The 18,683-nt window shown below is 44.2% G+C and overlaps 1 protein-coding gene across 1 annotated transcript in view; it reads left to right on the top strand.

The window, feature by feature from the left end:
• Positions 1-429: 429 nt before the first annotated feature.
• RAB6A (RAB6A, member RAS oncogene family) overlaps positions 430-18,683 on the top strand; it is a 95,127-nt gene continuing 76,873 nt past the window's right edge. Inside the window, exon 1 of the mRNA XM_075592737.1 lies at positions 430-838. Coding sequence (XP_075448852.1) covers positions 769-838 — 70 coding nt within the window. The 5' untranslated portion in view covers positions 430-768. The remainder of the gene's footprint in view (positions 839-18,683) is intronic.

Here is an 18,683-nt window from a genome sequence, read left to right as displayed (position 1 = left end):
CTGAAGACCCCCTGCTTCCATCATGTAATGATAAAAATATATCTATATGTAAACACAGTGCAGCATCTTCTGCTGCTTTAAACCTCCCAAATCTAATAAAAAATATACATTCTAACAACTTCTAGGTGTCAGATTTGAGAGAAAAAAAGGCATCAATCACCCAAATGAAATCCTCTAAACGGGTCACTGTAATGACTTTGGTCAAAGGAAGGAATGCCCCTAAAAGCATTGGTGTGTCTGTGTGTCTGTGTGTCTGTGTGTCGACAGACAGACACTGAGAGACCTTCTATCAATCAACTGCGCCACACTCCCAATGGCCGCCCGGTCTGACCAGGTGGACCTGCCTACGTCAACTTGATTGGCTCACCATACCGGCTAGTGATTGGCTGTTTTCGTCCGTTGGCATAGAGACATGCCTGGCAGGGTAGTGTGACCGTTCCCAAAGTGCTAAGCCGGGGGTGTTGTGTGTGTGTATAGAGAGAGAGGGCGGGGCTTCCGCATCAGGTGTGTGTGAGAGGTCACGGGAAGCTGCTCCCTTCTCCCCGCCGACATCCCCGGCGGCCGCTCCCCGCCTCACAGGCCGCTCCCTCCCGGAGAGAAGCAGCCGCCGCCGGATTCCTCACCGAGTCCCTGTCACACCGCCTGCCCCCCCGGCGGCCGCACCCCGCCGCGCAGGCCGCTCCCTACGTACTCCGGAGAGAAGTAGCCGCAGCCACCGCCGGATCCCTCCCTCCCCGAGTCCCGGTCACACCGCCTGACCCCGGCACCATGTCCGCGGGAGGAGACTTCGGGAACCCGCTCAGGAAGTTCAAGCTGGTGTTCCTGGGAGAGCAGAGCGGTGAGACAGCCCGGTGTGACCGTCACACATCTCTATCATTTATACACTGCCATATATATCTATATATATCACTGATAATACACTGCCATATCTATCACTTATACATATATCTCACTGTTATACATATTTATACACTGTCATATCTATCACTTATACATTACTATATATATATATTCATTATATGCATAGCCAGGGTTAAGATGTGTGTATGTGTGTATATATATATATATATATATATATATATATATATATATATATATATATATATATATATATGCATCTTAACCCTGGCTGTGCTCAAAGCTGTGACCATGCAGCAAGCTTAAGCCTATAGAGAACCATGTTAATGTTTTTGAAGCAAAAGGTGACACTGTGCTCATTTGCATGTCATTTCCCAGTATCCCTTGCTGCAGTGGAAGTGCTGGGTGATAATGGGGAAAGGCGGGGTTGCAGACCTGCCTAGGACATGCAAATGAGCATACAGTAATATTTCCATTTGCTATATGCTTTGCTGTGGAGGGTATTTGTCACTTTTTTTACCCACCATAATATATATATATTCACTGATGATACACATTTATACATTACTATATATATCACATTTATACATTACTATATATTTCACATTTATACATTACTATATATATCACATTTATACATTACTATATATATATCACATTTATACTTTACTATATATATCTATATCTATCACATGTATACATTACTATAGCTATAAATCTCCCAACATCAAATATGTCCCCACTAATCTCTTTAATAATACACATTTGCTAATGACAATATAGATCCCTTCATTGTCATGTCTGTCAGATTTGTATTACTTCCTGCAGTGTGTGTGTGTGTGTGTGTGTATGTGTATATATATATATATATGCAAATATAGCTGTATGCTCATCTGCATGTCTTAGGCAGGTCTGCAACCCCACCTTTCCCCATTATCACCCAGCATACAGCACTTCCACTGCAGCAAGGGATTCTGGGAAATGACATGCAAATGAGCACACAGTGTCACTTTTTGCCTCAATAACCATTTTTAACATGGTTCCCTATAGGCTTAAGCTTGCTGCATGGTCTTATATATATATCTACTATGCACCAGTACAGAAAGATGTGATTGTTCGTGTGTACCCTCCTTTGTATAAACTTATGTTTTTACAGAATTATGTGGCTATGCATGAAAACATACGTCTGACTTTGCACCTCTACCGTAAATACACAGCTATGGCTGTGTGCGTATATGCACGAATAGTCTCCTGGGTACAGTATTGACATTTGTTTCTGTGTCCGCTTGCTGCGGCTGGTCCACCTAATCGTGTAACCTTTCCAAACGCCAGCAATATGTAGCCTTCTCTTGGAACAGCACCCGTTTCACCCCGAGATCGGGACCCCACACGTGTATACGTGTAGTGCACATTCACCTCACTGGGCCTACCACGACTTTCAAAGCTGTGCCTTCTTCAGGCTTTCTATTATTTTATTAGATGTGTAGTGGAGGCGTCTCCGTGTCAACTGTAAAAGAGAGGGGGCTTTATATCGGGGGATGTGGGGGAAGTGCCTTAGATGTCTGTGAGAGGAGAATCTCCCTGCTTCATGGATTGTAACTCAAGCCTTGGGCAGCAGGTAGTTAAAGCTCTTTGAATTGCTGGAGATTTGTAGCCCTGTGATGCATTGCAGGGGTTAGGTTACCATTTGAGCACTTCCTTTCCCCCCAAACACACACATTGTTGCGATAATCAGCCCCCTTGGCTGCCAGCAACACTTTGCAGAGCAAGTGATATTTTTTTATACAATATGTAATTATCATGTTATATGGCAACCCACTTCACAGCTGGTAGTGTCAGGTGGATGTTATGTCAAAGTAGCATACATGATTGCATGTTGATCATAGAGGCATAGTAGGCAAGGTGCTGCCTGCTTGTAACCGCTCACTGTGGCCATGCTTGTAGGTTTGAGGGGATTTATTAAGGTTGCTAATGTATATACAAAATGTTTCATGTCTTCAGTAGTTTGTTGCTTCTTCAGCATTGAAGTGGTTAAAATCAGCCAAATATAGCCATTCCATGCACCGAACCAATTATACCGCTCACGCACACCGCTCGCCATTTATACCGCTCACGCACACCGCTCGCCATTTATACCGCGGCTGCGTCCATAGTAATTTCAGCCGTGCGGTGGCTGAGGGAAAGCGGGTGCTTTCCCTGGCCATGGTAGGCGTGCCGTCCGCTTGTGTGTCTAAGGGCGTGCCAGTGACGTCACGGAGCTGGTTCGCCCTCATTGGGCGAACTGCTCACGTGACCGGCCTGTTGCGCCAAGAAATCAGTCTCAACTGATTTCTGGCCCGCACGCTGTATAGACGCGAGCACTGGCTTAATAATGCAGTCTGTTTGCTGAGCGTGCGGACGTGTCCACGCGGTCTGCCTTGCCATGGGCGAAGCCTTAACACACACCTCTGGGCTGGAAGTTTGAACATGGTCATGTAGCTCCTCCTGCGTATTCTGGCGTTAGTCCTAATTGGAGTGGTGGCATCCTCTACTCTATCTCGAACATATTTTTATATCCGGATAGCTTGAATTACTGGGTGTGGGTGCATATGTAAATCACTTCCAAAGAGATAACTACCAGCACCAGATGAAGATTCACAAAATGTAGTAGAGGGATTTATTTATACAGACATCACCGTGATGTACAGTATGTATAAATACATCACTTTATTACGTTGTGTGCAACTTCATCTGCTGCTGGTAATCATTTCTCTTCGGAGATGATTTATTGACAGTATTAAGCTATCTACCATGCACAGAATTGCCCTAAGGGGTGGTGTGTGTGTGTGTGTGTGTGTGTGTGTGTGTGTGTGTGTGTGTGTGTGTGTGTGTGTGTGTGTGTGTGTGTGTGTGTTAAATGTGGAATAATAATAAAAAAAATATATATATTATTATTATTCCAACGTTTTATCAAGATAAAGGCTCCAGAGGGTAGCTGAAACGTCACGCCAATAAAAAATATATATATTTTTGCATATTTCTGGTGTGCATATCCCTTTATTCTTGTACAATACCTTTATAGGCACTCTGATGGTAGCACCCTCTCCAGTAGTCTGGCTTATACTAGTTAAGGCCTCGGTTATAGTGCAGGCACTTGAGTGATCTGTGGTCTCTGATTCGCTAGTGTCGGGGAGGCGTGGCCGTGATGTCACCAGTCTGGCCCGACCTCGTTGGCGGAACCGCTCACGTGACGCGGCCGTCGTGCGAAAAAAACCAAAATTATTTGTCGGCTCAAAATTCTGTCGTGTGCACTATGCCTGGCGGCCCGATAGAGCAAACTGTATTTTGTTTGTGCTGTTGCACGCGCTTTAATCGCGGCCAAAGTGTGTGCCCCAATACACACACACACACACACACACACACACACACACACACACACACACACACACACACACACACACACACACACACACACGGTTTCATCCTTATGATTACTGCTATCTACAGGATTATTGCCATTTTGTGTGTCAGATAGTCAGAAAGCAAATTGAAATCACTGCATATTAATTAGCTTAGCCTATGCGTGGTATTTTAAAATTGCCCACCTTATCGTCACCCTCACACCCCTGCACGTTTTCCAGCGTTCAGCAAGAAATCCCATTTGTGAAATGAATCCGTGCCTACGTGTGCATCAGTAAAAATGAGAGGCAAGACCTACAGTCTGTGTTTGTAGGTACATATGCGCTTAAAATGTGCATTATTCGCCACTAAGACCGGCGCAGGCCTCCCTAATAGCAACGATGTTCATACCTGTAATCACTTTCATTGCCCGTAATCATAATGAATGGCTTATGCTTAGTCATTTTGTTTAAATCCCTTTTTTAACGTCAGCTGTTTCCTGGCAGCGGTGATTGCTTGATGATAAAACATCCATGGGGTGTCTGCTACATTATCTCAATCTTCACAATTGTCACTTAAAACAAACCTGGATTCCTGGAGGAAATGAGAATAAATGAACCGATCATTGATCTGCTCGTTTCCTTGTTTAAAATATTGCTAGCTATTCTTTTTAATCGACTAGTTTTTAGTTTTTTTGGGGCACTGCTGGCAGCAAAGGTGTTAAGAAAGATAGCAGTCTGTCTTCATTATACCTGCCTGAAAAAGAAAAAAATAAACCCCACCACAAAAAAACCATATTGCAGTGTATACACCACTTCTCAAATGTCTGCCGCTTATTCTATATGCAGAAACTGCAGCAGTAACTCTGAGCCAATTGCTCAGTTCTTTCTAAGAATACAGTGATAAATGACTGTGGTTTTTATGTGCCCTGTGTGGGAGGCCAGGAACCCCCCCTAGTATAAAGAGAGTCTGCATATGGTGTGTTCTTTCGGTTGTATTTTCACTAAACGGACAAAGGTTTGGTGTATATTGATACTGAGTACCTAGAGGCCTTTTGTGGATTAGGTTTGAAGGAGGCTCGCTTAGATCCATTGAGTTAACCAGTGTCACATCCCATCAGTACTTTTAACCCCCGGTGTGCTGTGTTGCAGGCCTCTGCAGAACTGAAGCCGTTAAGAAGCACGAAGTCAGAATTCCCAATGAGAATTCCAGTGGTGTTTCTATCATAATTGAGATGTGCTCTCGGATATCAAGGTTTTCCGATCAGCGTTTCTTTGCTGAAGCTCTGAAGGAAATGGACTTTGAGCTTTGTGCTGTTCGCTAATTGGGTTTTTTTTCTCTCAGGCAGGGCAGAAAAAACGCTTTTAAAAACGGGTCGCCAAGGTGTTGACGGTGTGGAGAGGGGGGGCGGGGATGACGACATTTAGCTCATTAGATGGGTGCAGATGAATGTCCCACCTTTCAGTCATATATCAAACAGTCCACGGTCCGGTTCTCTTCTCAATTTATTCCGAGACAATAGAAACCATCTTTTACAGCATCGTTTCAGTCCGGTACATCAGGTTTTCAGGCATATATCATTTAGTCCGAGTGGAGAATCCTTAGCTCGGTGGTGGTTCTGAGCTCGGTGGTGGTTCTGAGCTCGGTGGTGGTTCTGAGCGCGGTGGTGGTTCTGAGCGCGGTGGTGGTTCTGAGCGCGGTGGTGGTTCTGAGCGCGGTGGTGGTTCGTGGTGGTTCTGAGCTCGGTGGTGGTTCGTGGTGGTTCTGAGCTCGGTGGTGGTTCGTGGTGGTTCTGAGCTCGGTGGTGGTTCGTGGTGGTTCTGAGCTCGATGGTGGTTCTGAGCTTGGTGGTGGATCGTGGTGGTTCTGAGCTCGGTGGTGGTTCTGAGCTCGGTGGTGGTTCTGAGCTCGGTGGTGGTTCTGAGCTCGGTGGTGGTTCTGAGCTCGGTGGTGGTTCTGAGCTCGGTGGTGGTTCTGAGCTCGGTGGTGGTTCTGAGCTCGGTGGTGGTTCTGAGCTCGGTGGTGGTTCTGAGCTCGGTGGTATATGATTCTGAATTCAATAAATCCAAATACAATCTTTATACATTTTCCTTAACCAGTCTTAACATAACAATCACCTGTTTTTTCTCGCTGTCCAATCTTCTTAGTCAATCATCAACATTAGAACAGAGTTTTTTCATTTAGCAATATTTACTTTGATTTACAAAACCCTCATGTTCTGCCACTAAGTAACTATAGGATTAACAATGTTCCTAATCTGTTTAAACCGGTCTCTATTGTATTGTCTACTAACTAATTATTTAACTGACCTTTGATTCCAAACTCCGGATGCTATAATATTCCACTCAGCAGACATTAAACATGCCAAGTTTCATACATAATGGAAATGAATAAAACAAGATAAATTCTTAAGTCTCACACAACATTTCTACACCTGCTTGTCTTCAGACTGATTTATCTTTTTATCTTTGCCGAGGCAGTTAATCATCATTTTCCAATATTTCTATCTTAATACTATGTTACTTATTTTAACTAGTTAAATGCTAATATATATATATATATACACACACACACACACACACACACACACACACACACACACACACACACACACACACACACCATGAATATTTGGCACTCCTATAGTGATATAATGAACTGGTGCTTATGTCATAAAAAATAATAAAGCATACATTACCAGCAAAAGTAAGGAGACAACAGCACTCAGAAGGTATAAGCGGCTATAAACTGTATTAAAGAAACTTGCACATATATCCAACGTTTCGGTCCGCTGAACGGTGCACCCCCCTGAGGAAGGTCCGCTGAACGTGACCTTCCTCAGGGGAGTGGACCGAAACGTTGGATATATGTGCAAGTTTCTTTAATACAGTTTATAGCTGCTTATACCTTCTGAGTGATGTTGTCTCCTTACCTTTGCTGGTAATGTATGCTACATAGAGAGAGAGAGATATATATATATATATATATATATATATATATATATATATATATATATATATATATATATATATATATATATATATATATATATATATATATATATATATATATATATATATATATTCTCTAGCTCTCTAGCTCAAGGAACAGACTCCTCATCGATCAGCGGTGTTGATATAGTATTGAACCACAAACTTCAGGAAACCGGCTTCACCAAGGAGTCGATCTCTCGATCTCTCGATCTCTCGATCTCTCGATCTCTCGATCTCTCGATCTCTCGATCTCAAATGGTCCTATCTTCAGGGGACATATTTACTGTGCACATCGGGGCATTTAGATGTGAGTGCTGACGGATCCCGTCGCAGCGTTGAGTGCAAGTGATGGTGTTATCACATTGGCTTATTGTGACGAGCAGGAGACTTCACTGAAGGCGTAGTGCCGGAGAGTGGCCAACTCCAGTCGTCGATTGAGCCACCAGTGCTGAAGCAGGGGTATCCTTAAAATCTGACCTGGTGGTGGCCCTTGGGGACTGGAGTTGACCATCCCTGGCCTAGTGAGTGCCTGGCACAGTAAAGTCCTGTAATTAACCGCTTCAATGCCAGAGGGGCCTGCAACGTCTATAGCACTAAAGTACTTGGGATAGTTATAAAACTGAAGGCCACGCGTGGCAGTTAGGAAGGTAAGTGATATTGTTGTTTCTAGGTGAGGGGGGGAGGGTTGCACAGATACATTGTCTAAATGAGGTTCTTTATTGTTTACACCCCAGTATTGTGGGGATTCTTGTATGTGGTGTTTGTGGTGGCAGAAACCTTGCTATTGACATTTTAGGCAGAGTGCCCTTTTCATATGTTAAGTCACTTGCCAACACCGTAGAAGCACCAGCATCATTTGAGGGACCCTTAAAGCTGCTGTTCAGTCTTTTTTTTTTTTTTTTTAATTTTTTTACTTCAATAGTTTTATGTGGGCAATCTAATTACCTAAAGAACTGTATAGCTGCCAGTCAATTCGTTCTCCATGTATTGATAGGTGAAATTTGGTGACACAATTAGAGCTGGCATATGTTTTTCTTCTGCCACTCAGTGGAAGCTCATGAATATTCATGAGCACTCCTGCACTGACATGTGCTAGAGGGAGGGCAGGGCTGACAAAGGGGTGTGCCAGGGCTTGTGACAGGACATGAAGGGGCAGTGCCTTAGCAAATGGCTGTTAAAATAGAATACAAGAAAATTGGTCTTTCAAAGTTGTTGTTTTTTTAAACAGAAAATGCTAAAAGTATTTTTTCTTACTACAGAACTGATTTATTTAAAAAAAACACATGCAGGATATTGCCTGAACTGCAGCTTTAAGACTCACTGGGGGTTATTCATTAAACTGAGATAATGCCCTGACCGGCACTATTACAGTTTAATGACTAATGCCGGTGAGCCCTCCTTTCCTTTGAGTTATGGAGCTGGTGTTAATGAGTATCACCTCAGGGATTAATTAATTTGACTTTTAGACAATTATCCCACAAATATTTTTCATACACGTAAAAAAAAAAGCAGTGTAATTCCGCCACTAAATGTCTTGTTTTAGCAGCTACTTCGAGGGGAGAATGCAACGCTTTGAGTCAAAAGTGGTTATTGCTTAACAACGCCTTTCTCGTCCTGAAACCCCCATAATGCTGCCTTGTGTTTGTGCCGTAGTTGGGTTTCAATGGTAACTGTACTTACAGTTCATTAAATCCTCTGAGACTAGAGGAATACAAGGTGTAGTGTAGCTATGAAGGCACAAGCAAACCTTTGTGCATGCTCCCGGGTGCTTGGCACCGTTAATGTAAGAGGAGACCTCCTGGTCCTGCTGAGTTGATGCCAGCTCATCTCTGATGTATGTCTGAGTCCTGTTTCAGCAGTAGGCAAGGCCCTGAGTGGGGAGGGGGATGGGTGTGTGCTCTGGTTCCTAGGCTTGTTGGAATGCCATGTCATGGTGCCCAGGCTCACATTACAGCCTGCTGAATACAGCTGTTCTTCTGGAGTAAAGGCATCATACATCAGGGCTACTTAACGCTCAGCACACAGGCCCATCCCATCAATATAAGGGGGCATGCTCACAGCTTAAACAGGGATTCCACTCCAATGCTTTAAGAAATGGGTTCAAACCCAACGATTGCATTTTATGCGCATAAATCCTTCTTGCATATGCTTTTTATGTAAAATTGTGGGACTCTTGGTTCTATTGGAGGAGACTCATAATAAAAAAGGACCCCGTTAGGCCTTAATATTGTTCACTGGGGAGCGAGTGGTTCTGGGAAGGGAAAAATGGCTTCTATTTAAGTTCCTATTGGTAATGTTACTGATTCTCACACCTGTGTATGCATCCCAGGGATGGGCCCTTTGTATCTGGTCCCTTCATGGTCACAGTTATAATCCGCTGCTCTAATATTCACGCCTGTGCCAGCTCTCGTGTGTGCCCTTGTACGGATGTGGGTTTAACGGTGGTTCTCTTGGATTTTTAGCAGAGGACCTGTAATTTATCAGCATGACTTTAGACATGTAGTCTTGTTGATATTCCAAATCTCACATTTCCTGGGAACATCGCAAACCTGTGTTCTGCTTGGTTGTAGAAAGCAGTGTCCGCCCTGTCCCACTCTTGGACATGATACTGTTTAGATTACTCTGGTGTTTTGGGTGTTATTGAATCAACAGTACACGTAAAGAATTGACCTGGGAGGTGTTGAACGATCTTATGCACCGGAAAATGTAATCTATAAAGGACTTTAATTTGTTCCTCTAAGGCTGAGGACCAGCTGCGGTCGGCGGCGCGCGCGGCTGCGTGCGCGCGGCCCAACAGCCCCTTACCTCAAGTCTGCTGGTCCCCGCTGCCTCCTTCCGACGGGGCTGACTGCGTGCTGTGATGCGTCAGCCGGCCAGAGCTACAAGCTTCTGGTGATTAGAAGCGCTGACGTGGTGCGCGAGTCAGCCAATGAGGAGGAGGAGGGGAGCTGCTTGCCGGCTTGTACGCATCTACCACTGACACCAGTTAACTATCTCCCTGTCTCATTGCTGCATTAATGCAAAACGGAAATGTAATTTTTGAGCAAATGAAATATAAATATGGGCATGTTATCTTTTCAGAACCGTCTGACTGCATTGTTGTTAGTGTGCCTGTGTGTGTGTAATGGCCCCGCCCCCCACGTCATGGCTGCGCCCACCCGACCCGTTTTGGTCACGCCACCCTCCCCCCCCCCCCCTGCCGAAACAAGTTCACTGCAGACCGCAGATCGCGGTGACTTGCACGCGCCGCCGGCAAGCAAGGCGGGCGCGTGCAGCAGGGCCTTAGCCTGAGAGATATTGCAATGGAATTTAGGTATCTTATGTTTTCTTTAATACTTCTGGTCTTAAAGCAGCAGTCCAAGTTGCTTTTTTATTTTATTCTAATTTGATTTCCCCCCTTTAATATATACATCAATACAATCCACACATTAAGTCATTTGCTAAATTGCCGATCGATCCATTCCCCTGTGATCGATCGGCGAAGATTCGGCTCGGGGGTTCTCTAAATGCTGTCAGTGCAGCAGAAGAGGACCAAAGATGCAGAGTTCGTGGGGAAGATGATGTGACCAGGCAGTCACTAGATACAATTGGTGCACTACTAGAGAGAGGGAAGGGCTCAAAAAGAGGTGTGCCAGGGTCTGTATCAGAAGAGAAAGGGGACGTAACTATGTAAATGGTTGCTATAGAAACAAAAAATGCTTGCTGCATTATAATACATTAAAAATGTCATTCAGAGTTGTTTTTAAAAAAAAAATGCTACAAGGTTTTTCTCATAATACAGAACTGATTTATTAAAAAAACACATGTATAATATTGCTTGGTCTGCAGCTTTACAGTAACTTGATCTGTTTGCTGGAGGTACCCAGTGGTAACATATCAACTACTTGTTGATATGCAATGCAAACGAGCAGAGCTCTTCCTAATGGATCAATAAATCTTGCATGAGTGTGACCAGCAAATGCGTCCGGCGGAGAGTCGTCCAGCTTCATCCGCAGATTGCTCGGATAAATCTATGGTGAGTGGCTGAGGCAGGCCCATAAATTACACACCCTAATGTTTCTGCAGTAACTGTGCTGTGTAAGAAAGGAGCTTGTCCTGTGTATTATTAATGGAAGGCGTGAGCCGGCTCAGTTCCCAAAGCTGTTCTTTTGAGAGATTTGGGGGGGAGGCCTTGTTGTGAGCTCAATATTAATGTCCGTTTCGGCTTTGTGCATTGTAAATACTGTACCTATTTAAGCAAACAATGGAACACCCAAATATGACATTTTGGGGTGTATTTTTAGGATTCATGAAGGGTACTAAATATGCTGCAATGTGTTAAATTCTGTGTGTCTTGAATTATACATTTTGTGTTAAAAGGTACAATAAAAAACAAACATGCGGCGGGAGGTGTACAATATGTTGAAAGCTACATTATAAGTTGAAAGTGGACAAGGATACAATATGGGGATGAGACCCGGAGACAGATCCGTGGTAACGTAAAAAAAAAAAAAAAAGCATCTAAAATGAGCCTGCTATTGTGAATCATGTATCTGCTCAGAACCCTGCCCATCCCAGTCCCTCATAAGGCTGTCAAGGATCTTCAATCATATATTTTACGATTTGGCTGAGGAGGGAGGCGTGCCAGGGTCAAATAAGCTATATTATATAGGACCACAGATCGGGTGGGAAGGGGGGCTAGCCCTTTCTAATCTGGCAAAAAAATATAAGCAAGCATCTCAATTAGGTCAACTTCTCTTGTGGAATTCACCCACATTTCGAGGGTGGGTTGATCTAGAACACGCTGAGGCTGGCTCTGCTAATATTAACTCTGTTTTGGCTGACTAGATTGTCTAGGCCATGGGTGTGCAAACTGGGGGTGGGGGTGGACACGGGCCCTGCACTCTTCCCCACAACATTTAAATGCCATGGGAAAGCGCGAGGCCTCTAAATTCATTATCTTGTCTCGGGCGGCTTCTTGTGACGCGCCGTCAGGTGACATCAGTAAAGGCCGGAGAAAGGTCATAAGGGGGGGGGGGGCACGAGCAGGGGGGAGAGCGGTCAGGGGAGCACAGACAAAACCGTTTGCGTTCCCCTGGTCTAGGCTAGCGACCCTTACATTTTATCCAGTGTTTAAATATTCCCTTACATTATGGGATCGGTTAAAAATTCCATTCAAGCTGTCCACTCAAATCTGGTCCCACTGCTCAATAATATGGACTTGGCACCTGGCTTCTCAGACCAGGCCTTTAACGCATGTAAAAAAGGCTGGTATAGCTGGCTTCAGCTGTTGAGCAATTCCCAGATTTACATAAGCAGAACATTTTGCCTTGATACAATTTTTTTTAGGTACCTACAAATGAAACTCTTACTAATGCAGGTCCACCCCAGGCAGCGACTTTCCACCATCACGAACTTTGATCTGATTTTATATTCCCGTTACCTACACACGGGTCTCATCGCTGCAGTTTACCAACAGCTTCTGAGACCCATTTTATGAGCTACAATGCTCATATATGCCAATGTGGGAGGTGGAACTGGGCAAAACATTGGGAGGACGTGTGTCTGGTGGCAACCAAGGGCTCAATATGCACAACCGCAAAATGCGTACACTATATTGTCCTGCTGGTATTTGACCCCGGTCAGGCTGCATGCCATGAATGCCCTGTACCGGGGTTGCGGCCAAAATGAGACATTAGCGCCCAACTGGTGGTTCTGCTTCATAATAGTCCTATTTTGGAGGAGATTGTTTTCATTAATCCCTTTTGAACACCTCACTGCGGCCCGAACCGTGTTGGTAAGGCCCATTCCTGATCTCCCCAAGAGGCAGTAGTAGAGTAGATCAGCGGAATGGGAGCATCTGGTTCCGCTTCAGTGGGTTTTACCTTTTTAGCCTCTGTTCCGTATGGATGGTGATGATTTATTTTTCTTTTTGTTCGGTCTATTCGTTCTGATATGTGACATTATTGTTCCCCGTACGATCGTGACCCTGCCAGTCAGTCGTTTCATTTCACACTACGTTGGGCCAATATCATTATCGTGGTCTGATGAGATTTTCCTAGCTCCCATTCGTATATGTTATTTCCCCGGTTTAGAACACATTAAAGCTGCAGTTCAAGCTCCCGTTTTTTTGTTTTTTTTACTTCAGTAGTTTCATGTGGGCAATCTCTACTTACCTAAAGAACTGCATAGCTGGCGGTCAATTCGTTCTCCGTCTATTGATCGGCAAATTTTGGCGACATCTTTAAATATGGGGAATGTAAATGGTTGCTATAGGAACACGCATGCTTGTTAAAATAGAATACAAGAAAATTGGTCTTTCAAAGTTGTTTTTTTTTTTAAACAGAAAATGCTAAAAGTATTTTTTCTTACTACAGAACTGATTTATTTAAAAAAACCCACACATGCAGGATATTGCTTGAACTGCAGCTTTAAGTGGCTGATTCTGTATGTGCCTATGTGAGCGGCGAGCGGTTTTCAAGTCTGTGCCCCGCTGTCATTGATGTTTAATAGCTTTCCGCCATTATTTTAACCTTGCACTCAACAATGTATGATTTATTACTTTGCTACAGCTGCATGTTGATGTTACATTTGATATTATTGAGGTTTTTGTGACACTTTCTGCCATGTTATTCTTGACAGATCTCCACTGCAGTATGTCACTATTCTCAAAACATCACCCCATCATCTCAAAACATCACCCCATCAGCATTTTTTTTGTGCCGTTTATGATGCACATTGGGTATACTTGTGTGTTGTTTTTTGCCGACATTAACCTTGAGAGGTTCCACCACTAATTGTGGTGTTATATTATATAAATCCTATATATTCTAGCACAAAATAACAGTAATAACCCAAATGATAGGAGGGAGCGGGTGCTTCTACTAACGTACTAAACTGTACTATATAGAATGGTCAAACAAGCCGGCACACGGATACTGGTACAATAAATGTCTTTACGAGCTCAACGTTTTGGCTTCCCAATGGAAATGGCTCTTGAAAAAGGCGTCATTGAGAAGCTGAAACCTTGAGCTAGTGTAGACACATTTATTGTACCATTTGGTGTGCCTGCTTGCTTGACCGTTCTATATATCCGTTTTCAGTGTTTATTTATTTGGGGGGTGAAATCTGCGTTTTTATTTGTTTTTTTGCGATGTTTTTTAATTTTATGAAGAAAAAATGTCTCCGCTCACTCTGTTCACTGACCTGGCTGTCACTGTCACTTTTACGACCGGCAACAGCGCAACCTATCCTGCTTTAAAGCAAGATGGGTTGCGCTGTTGCCGGTCACAGTGACTGACCGGTCAGTCAGCACTGGGCTGTTGAGTTGGTCACAATTTAACAGCAAAGATGTAGTCCCGGAGCTCTGCTCGTCGCTGCCCCGCCTCACTAAGCAGTGCAGTGATGGCGTAGGCTACGCCCCAGTCACTGTGCACACGCGCGCCGGAGCACCTAGTGGCGTGTGCACCAGTTTCAGCCGCGACCTGTGCTCTGCGGTTGTGCTTCCAGTGAAGAGCAGGAGATCCGGGGTGGGGGGCGCGGCCATGACATCATGCTGCCGGTTTGCCCTCATTGGCTGAACCGCTGACGTGAGGTGGCCGTCGTGCAGCCGCCGGGGTCGAAGGCTAACATGTCACCGCTGCAGCCGGCACCGGGGCTCCCAGTCCTGCTTTGTGCTTGCGGTGGTAAAACATGAAGGCGCGCGCTGCTGCCAGTCGTAGTGGTGACAGGTGAGTAAACGACGGCACTAGCGCCAGGCCAGAAAAGATGCGCACACTGTCATATCGTGCAGAAAAATCACGTGTTTCATGCCAATATGAGACATTTTAGGCCTGTTGCAATGTGACTTACATTTAAGAATGATTTTATAATTATATAACTATTCTTTGGCGTCGGTGGTGGCGTGATGACCTCGTCAAGGGCATGGTTCAAAATGGTGTTTAGCGACGAAGCAGAATGGGCTGAAATACTAATTGGAGCAGAGTATGGCTTTTTCTAACATTTCTTTATTGAAAGCTGAATTATTTGTTGCGGTTTAGATATACGCTGTTTTCTGGTATGTTTTATTTGCTTTTATCCCATGTTGCTTCTCGCTTTCCTTTTCACTCATGACTTAAGTGGTGAATTTCTACCTCTTGACCCAGATTCAGCCATGATAAATTCTTAATTACTGCTAAAACCAAACTCCGGGCTCTCCGTGACTGTGTTAGTCTTAGAGCTCTCGTGTTCAGTGATCCAGACTGTGCAGCTCCTCTGAGAATGGGGGAACCTGGCACTGCATTCATACTTCCATTGCAACAGCAGCCTGGCTTTTATATAGCTGCAAAATGGTGCCAGTCTATCACAACAGCCACTGCCACAGCATGAACCTACATTCAGTTTGTTGTGGGCTGAAATCATTTATTTTCATAGAGTAAATGCAATATGGATGGTGTAAAATCCAAGGGCCCACTATGAGAAAGCTGGGCTCTTTCTCTCTCTCTCTCTCTCTCTCTCTCTCTCTCTCTCTCTCTCTCTCTCTCTCTCTCTCTCTCTCTCTCTCTCTCTCTCTCTCTCTCTCTCTCTCTCGCTTTCTCTCTCTTTCTCTCTCTTTCTCTCTCTTTCTCTCTCTTTCTCTCTCTCTCTCTCTTTCTCTTTCTCTCTCTTTCTCTCTCTCTCTCTCTCTCTCTCTTCTCTCTCTCTCTCTCTCTCTCTCTCTCTCTCTCTCTCTCTCTCTCTCTCTACTCTCTCTCTCTCTCTCTCTCTCTCTCTCTCTCTCTCTCTCTCTCTCTCGCTTTCTCTCTCTTTCTCTCCTCTTTCTCTCTCTTCTCTCTCTCTCTCCCTCTCTCTCTCTCTCTTTCTCTCTCTCTTTCTCTCTCTCTTTCTCTCTCTATCTTTCTCTCTCTCTCTCTCTCTCTCTCTCTCTCTCTCTCGTGATGTTGGACACTGTATTCTTTAATCTTGTAGCAGTGCTATTTAAAAAAATACAAAATCCCATACTCATTAAAGCGGCAATCCAAGCCATTCATTGATTTATTTGCAAAGCTGTTCTTTTAATTATTTTCTTTTATGCAGCATTGAAGCAGGGTGTCTTTGGATCTGAACCCCCATGCATTTCCGCTCTGGGGACCCCCTGCTTCCTGAGATACTCACCTCTGTAGTAGGTGCTGGTAGCCGCTCGACAATATGTCTGCAGTTCAAAGCTCTCGTGCCCCTGCGGGCCAGCAGGAAACTGTGACGACGTTGTTGCGGCATCCTATTGGCCCAGGCGACACGGAGCTTTAAAGCCCAGCTAGCTCAGCCAGGGCGGCTACCTGCACCTATTTCGGAGGTAAGTATCTCCGGAGGCAGGGGCTCAAAACAACTTTGCAAAAAATAATCACTGCTTGGATGTCTCCTTTAAGACCTCACGATGTATCCACACTGCATCCAACTTTAGGAGGATCATGAAACGATCCCCACCACGGTGTGGTGTTGGTACGTGGTCTACAAGCATGTACCACAATGTCTATAGTCTGTCCTGCAGATAGGGTGCACACAAGGTCTGTAACTGTTACATATACGCCTATGACATATTTTATCTTTAACTGTGCATGCAATGTGTTTATACTGTGTAACCCTGCTCATTTCATGTAACCCTGTATCTGTCATCATAACTCTGTGCCCAGGACATACCTGAAAACGAGAGGTAACTCTCAATTTATCACTTCCTGGTAAAACATTGTATAAATAAGGGAGATAGTGTGGAGTAGGCGCCTGGCACTTAGGTGGGAGATCGGAGGTAAGGAAAGTAGCGTCTTTCCTCCTGTATGGGTCCCCCCACCTGATCCGTGTAGTGCACTGCAGGCGAATCGCGTTGGAGCGGCTGTGTGTAAACCGCGTTTTCAGCAGCTCTGTGTACTATCGCACTCCCTTCATAGCATGCCTCGTGGATCCCCGGAAAATATCCAGGTAGAAGACGAGGAAGGTATCCAGAGCAGCGGCAAAGTTCAAAAATGGAAAAATAGCCGGTGGGTCAGTGGAAAAGGGCTTTACTGGTACAATACAGAATAGACAGCAGTATACATAGTACCCCTCCTACGCGTTTCACGCCGCTTACGCTCTTTGTCAAGGCATGAGGTACATGAAGAGAACAAACATTAAGTAGACAGAAAACCGCCAGATTGCAGGTGAGTGCAATTTGTAATTAAAATAGGTCGATTAGATACAACCAATCCAAAGCCTGCAGGTAAATCCCTGTTGAACGTACCACAGTGTTTGAACTTAATGAATATAATCAAGGGTTATCAAAATCAAAAAATCTCGTGAATATTGGAGTATCTTTCAATGTATTAATAGAATACTGATGGTAAATCCACAAATATTAAGTGTGGGCTATATTAGATCCAAAGTATAGATTGTCATTTAATGGCTATAATAGGTCCAAATTATAGAACAATAGTCATTTATGGTGAAAAATATCATCGGAATCAAATTGATATTCATTGTGTATCCTGAGTGGCTTGAAAACCTAAATTATTCATCTAGTTCACAATCCTATGGACACTAGCAATAGTATCCAATTGCGCTGATACAAAAAAAATGTTACAAATTCAGTTAACTGAGACATTGTAAGACTTTGTGTACAGACATTGTTCATGTAAAGTCCACTTGGAGACAGTGTATGAATTCTCTGTATTATACTGCAATGACTGGTATCAGCTAGATATTCTCAGAAAGAAACAGTCTTGTGTCAAAAAGACACTGAAAATTCTAAATAGCAGGTTGCATCTATATTAAAAAATACTAATAATGTCGCAATACAAATAACCACATGTTTATCTCTGTAACGTTGCATTGTTGAACTTCTGTTGAATATTGATGGTACTCATAGATGGTAACTAACTATTGTGAAATCTGAATTAGATTTAATAGACAAATGTCATCATAGAGCTGTTCAAAAATAGACAGATCATCATAATGCGATGGGAGAGGGATAAACAGAGCATATGAATGATAATATTTAATGTAAAACATAGATGCCATAAAAACAGTATAGAACAGAAGCTCACAGTGTGCAGATTGAACCTCTTGGAAATATGACTAGAGAAAACATTTCAGATCCCATTCTGTATTCAAGCCGTTTGGATATAGTGCATTCAGTGTAAATATCCAATGGGCTTCTCTCTGATGTAATGTCTAAGGGCTGGGACCCGGTGCGCCCGGCGGCGCGGGCGGCTGCACGGGCTTTCCCCATTAGCAGGGGAATCCTCCCGAGCCGGTCCTGGTCCCCCCCTGGCTGCACAGCTCACTACACGCTGTGACGCGTCAGCCGCTAGGGGATACAAGAGAATGTAATCCCTATCTTCGACGCGTCACGTGGTGTGGCTGTGAGCCAATGAGGAGGGGAGGCTTCTGGAGGAGGAGAGGATTCGGGGAGGAGTGTGGAGGGAAAGCAGCGTGAGTGTGCCTGTGTGTGCGTGCGTGTCTGTCTGTGTGTGTCTGTCTGTGTGTTTG

The sequence above is a fragment of the Ascaphus truei genome, chromosome 3 (assembly GCF_040206685.1).
Source record: "Ascaphus truei isolate aAscTru1 chromosome 3, aAscTru1.hap1, whole genome shotgun sequence".
Lineage (NCBI taxonomy): Eukaryota > Metazoa > Chordata > Amphibia > Anura > Ascaphidae > Ascaphus > Ascaphus truei.
The sequence above is the reverse complement of the archived record's forward strand: the minus strand, read 5'-3'. Positions and strand labels throughout refer to the sequence as shown.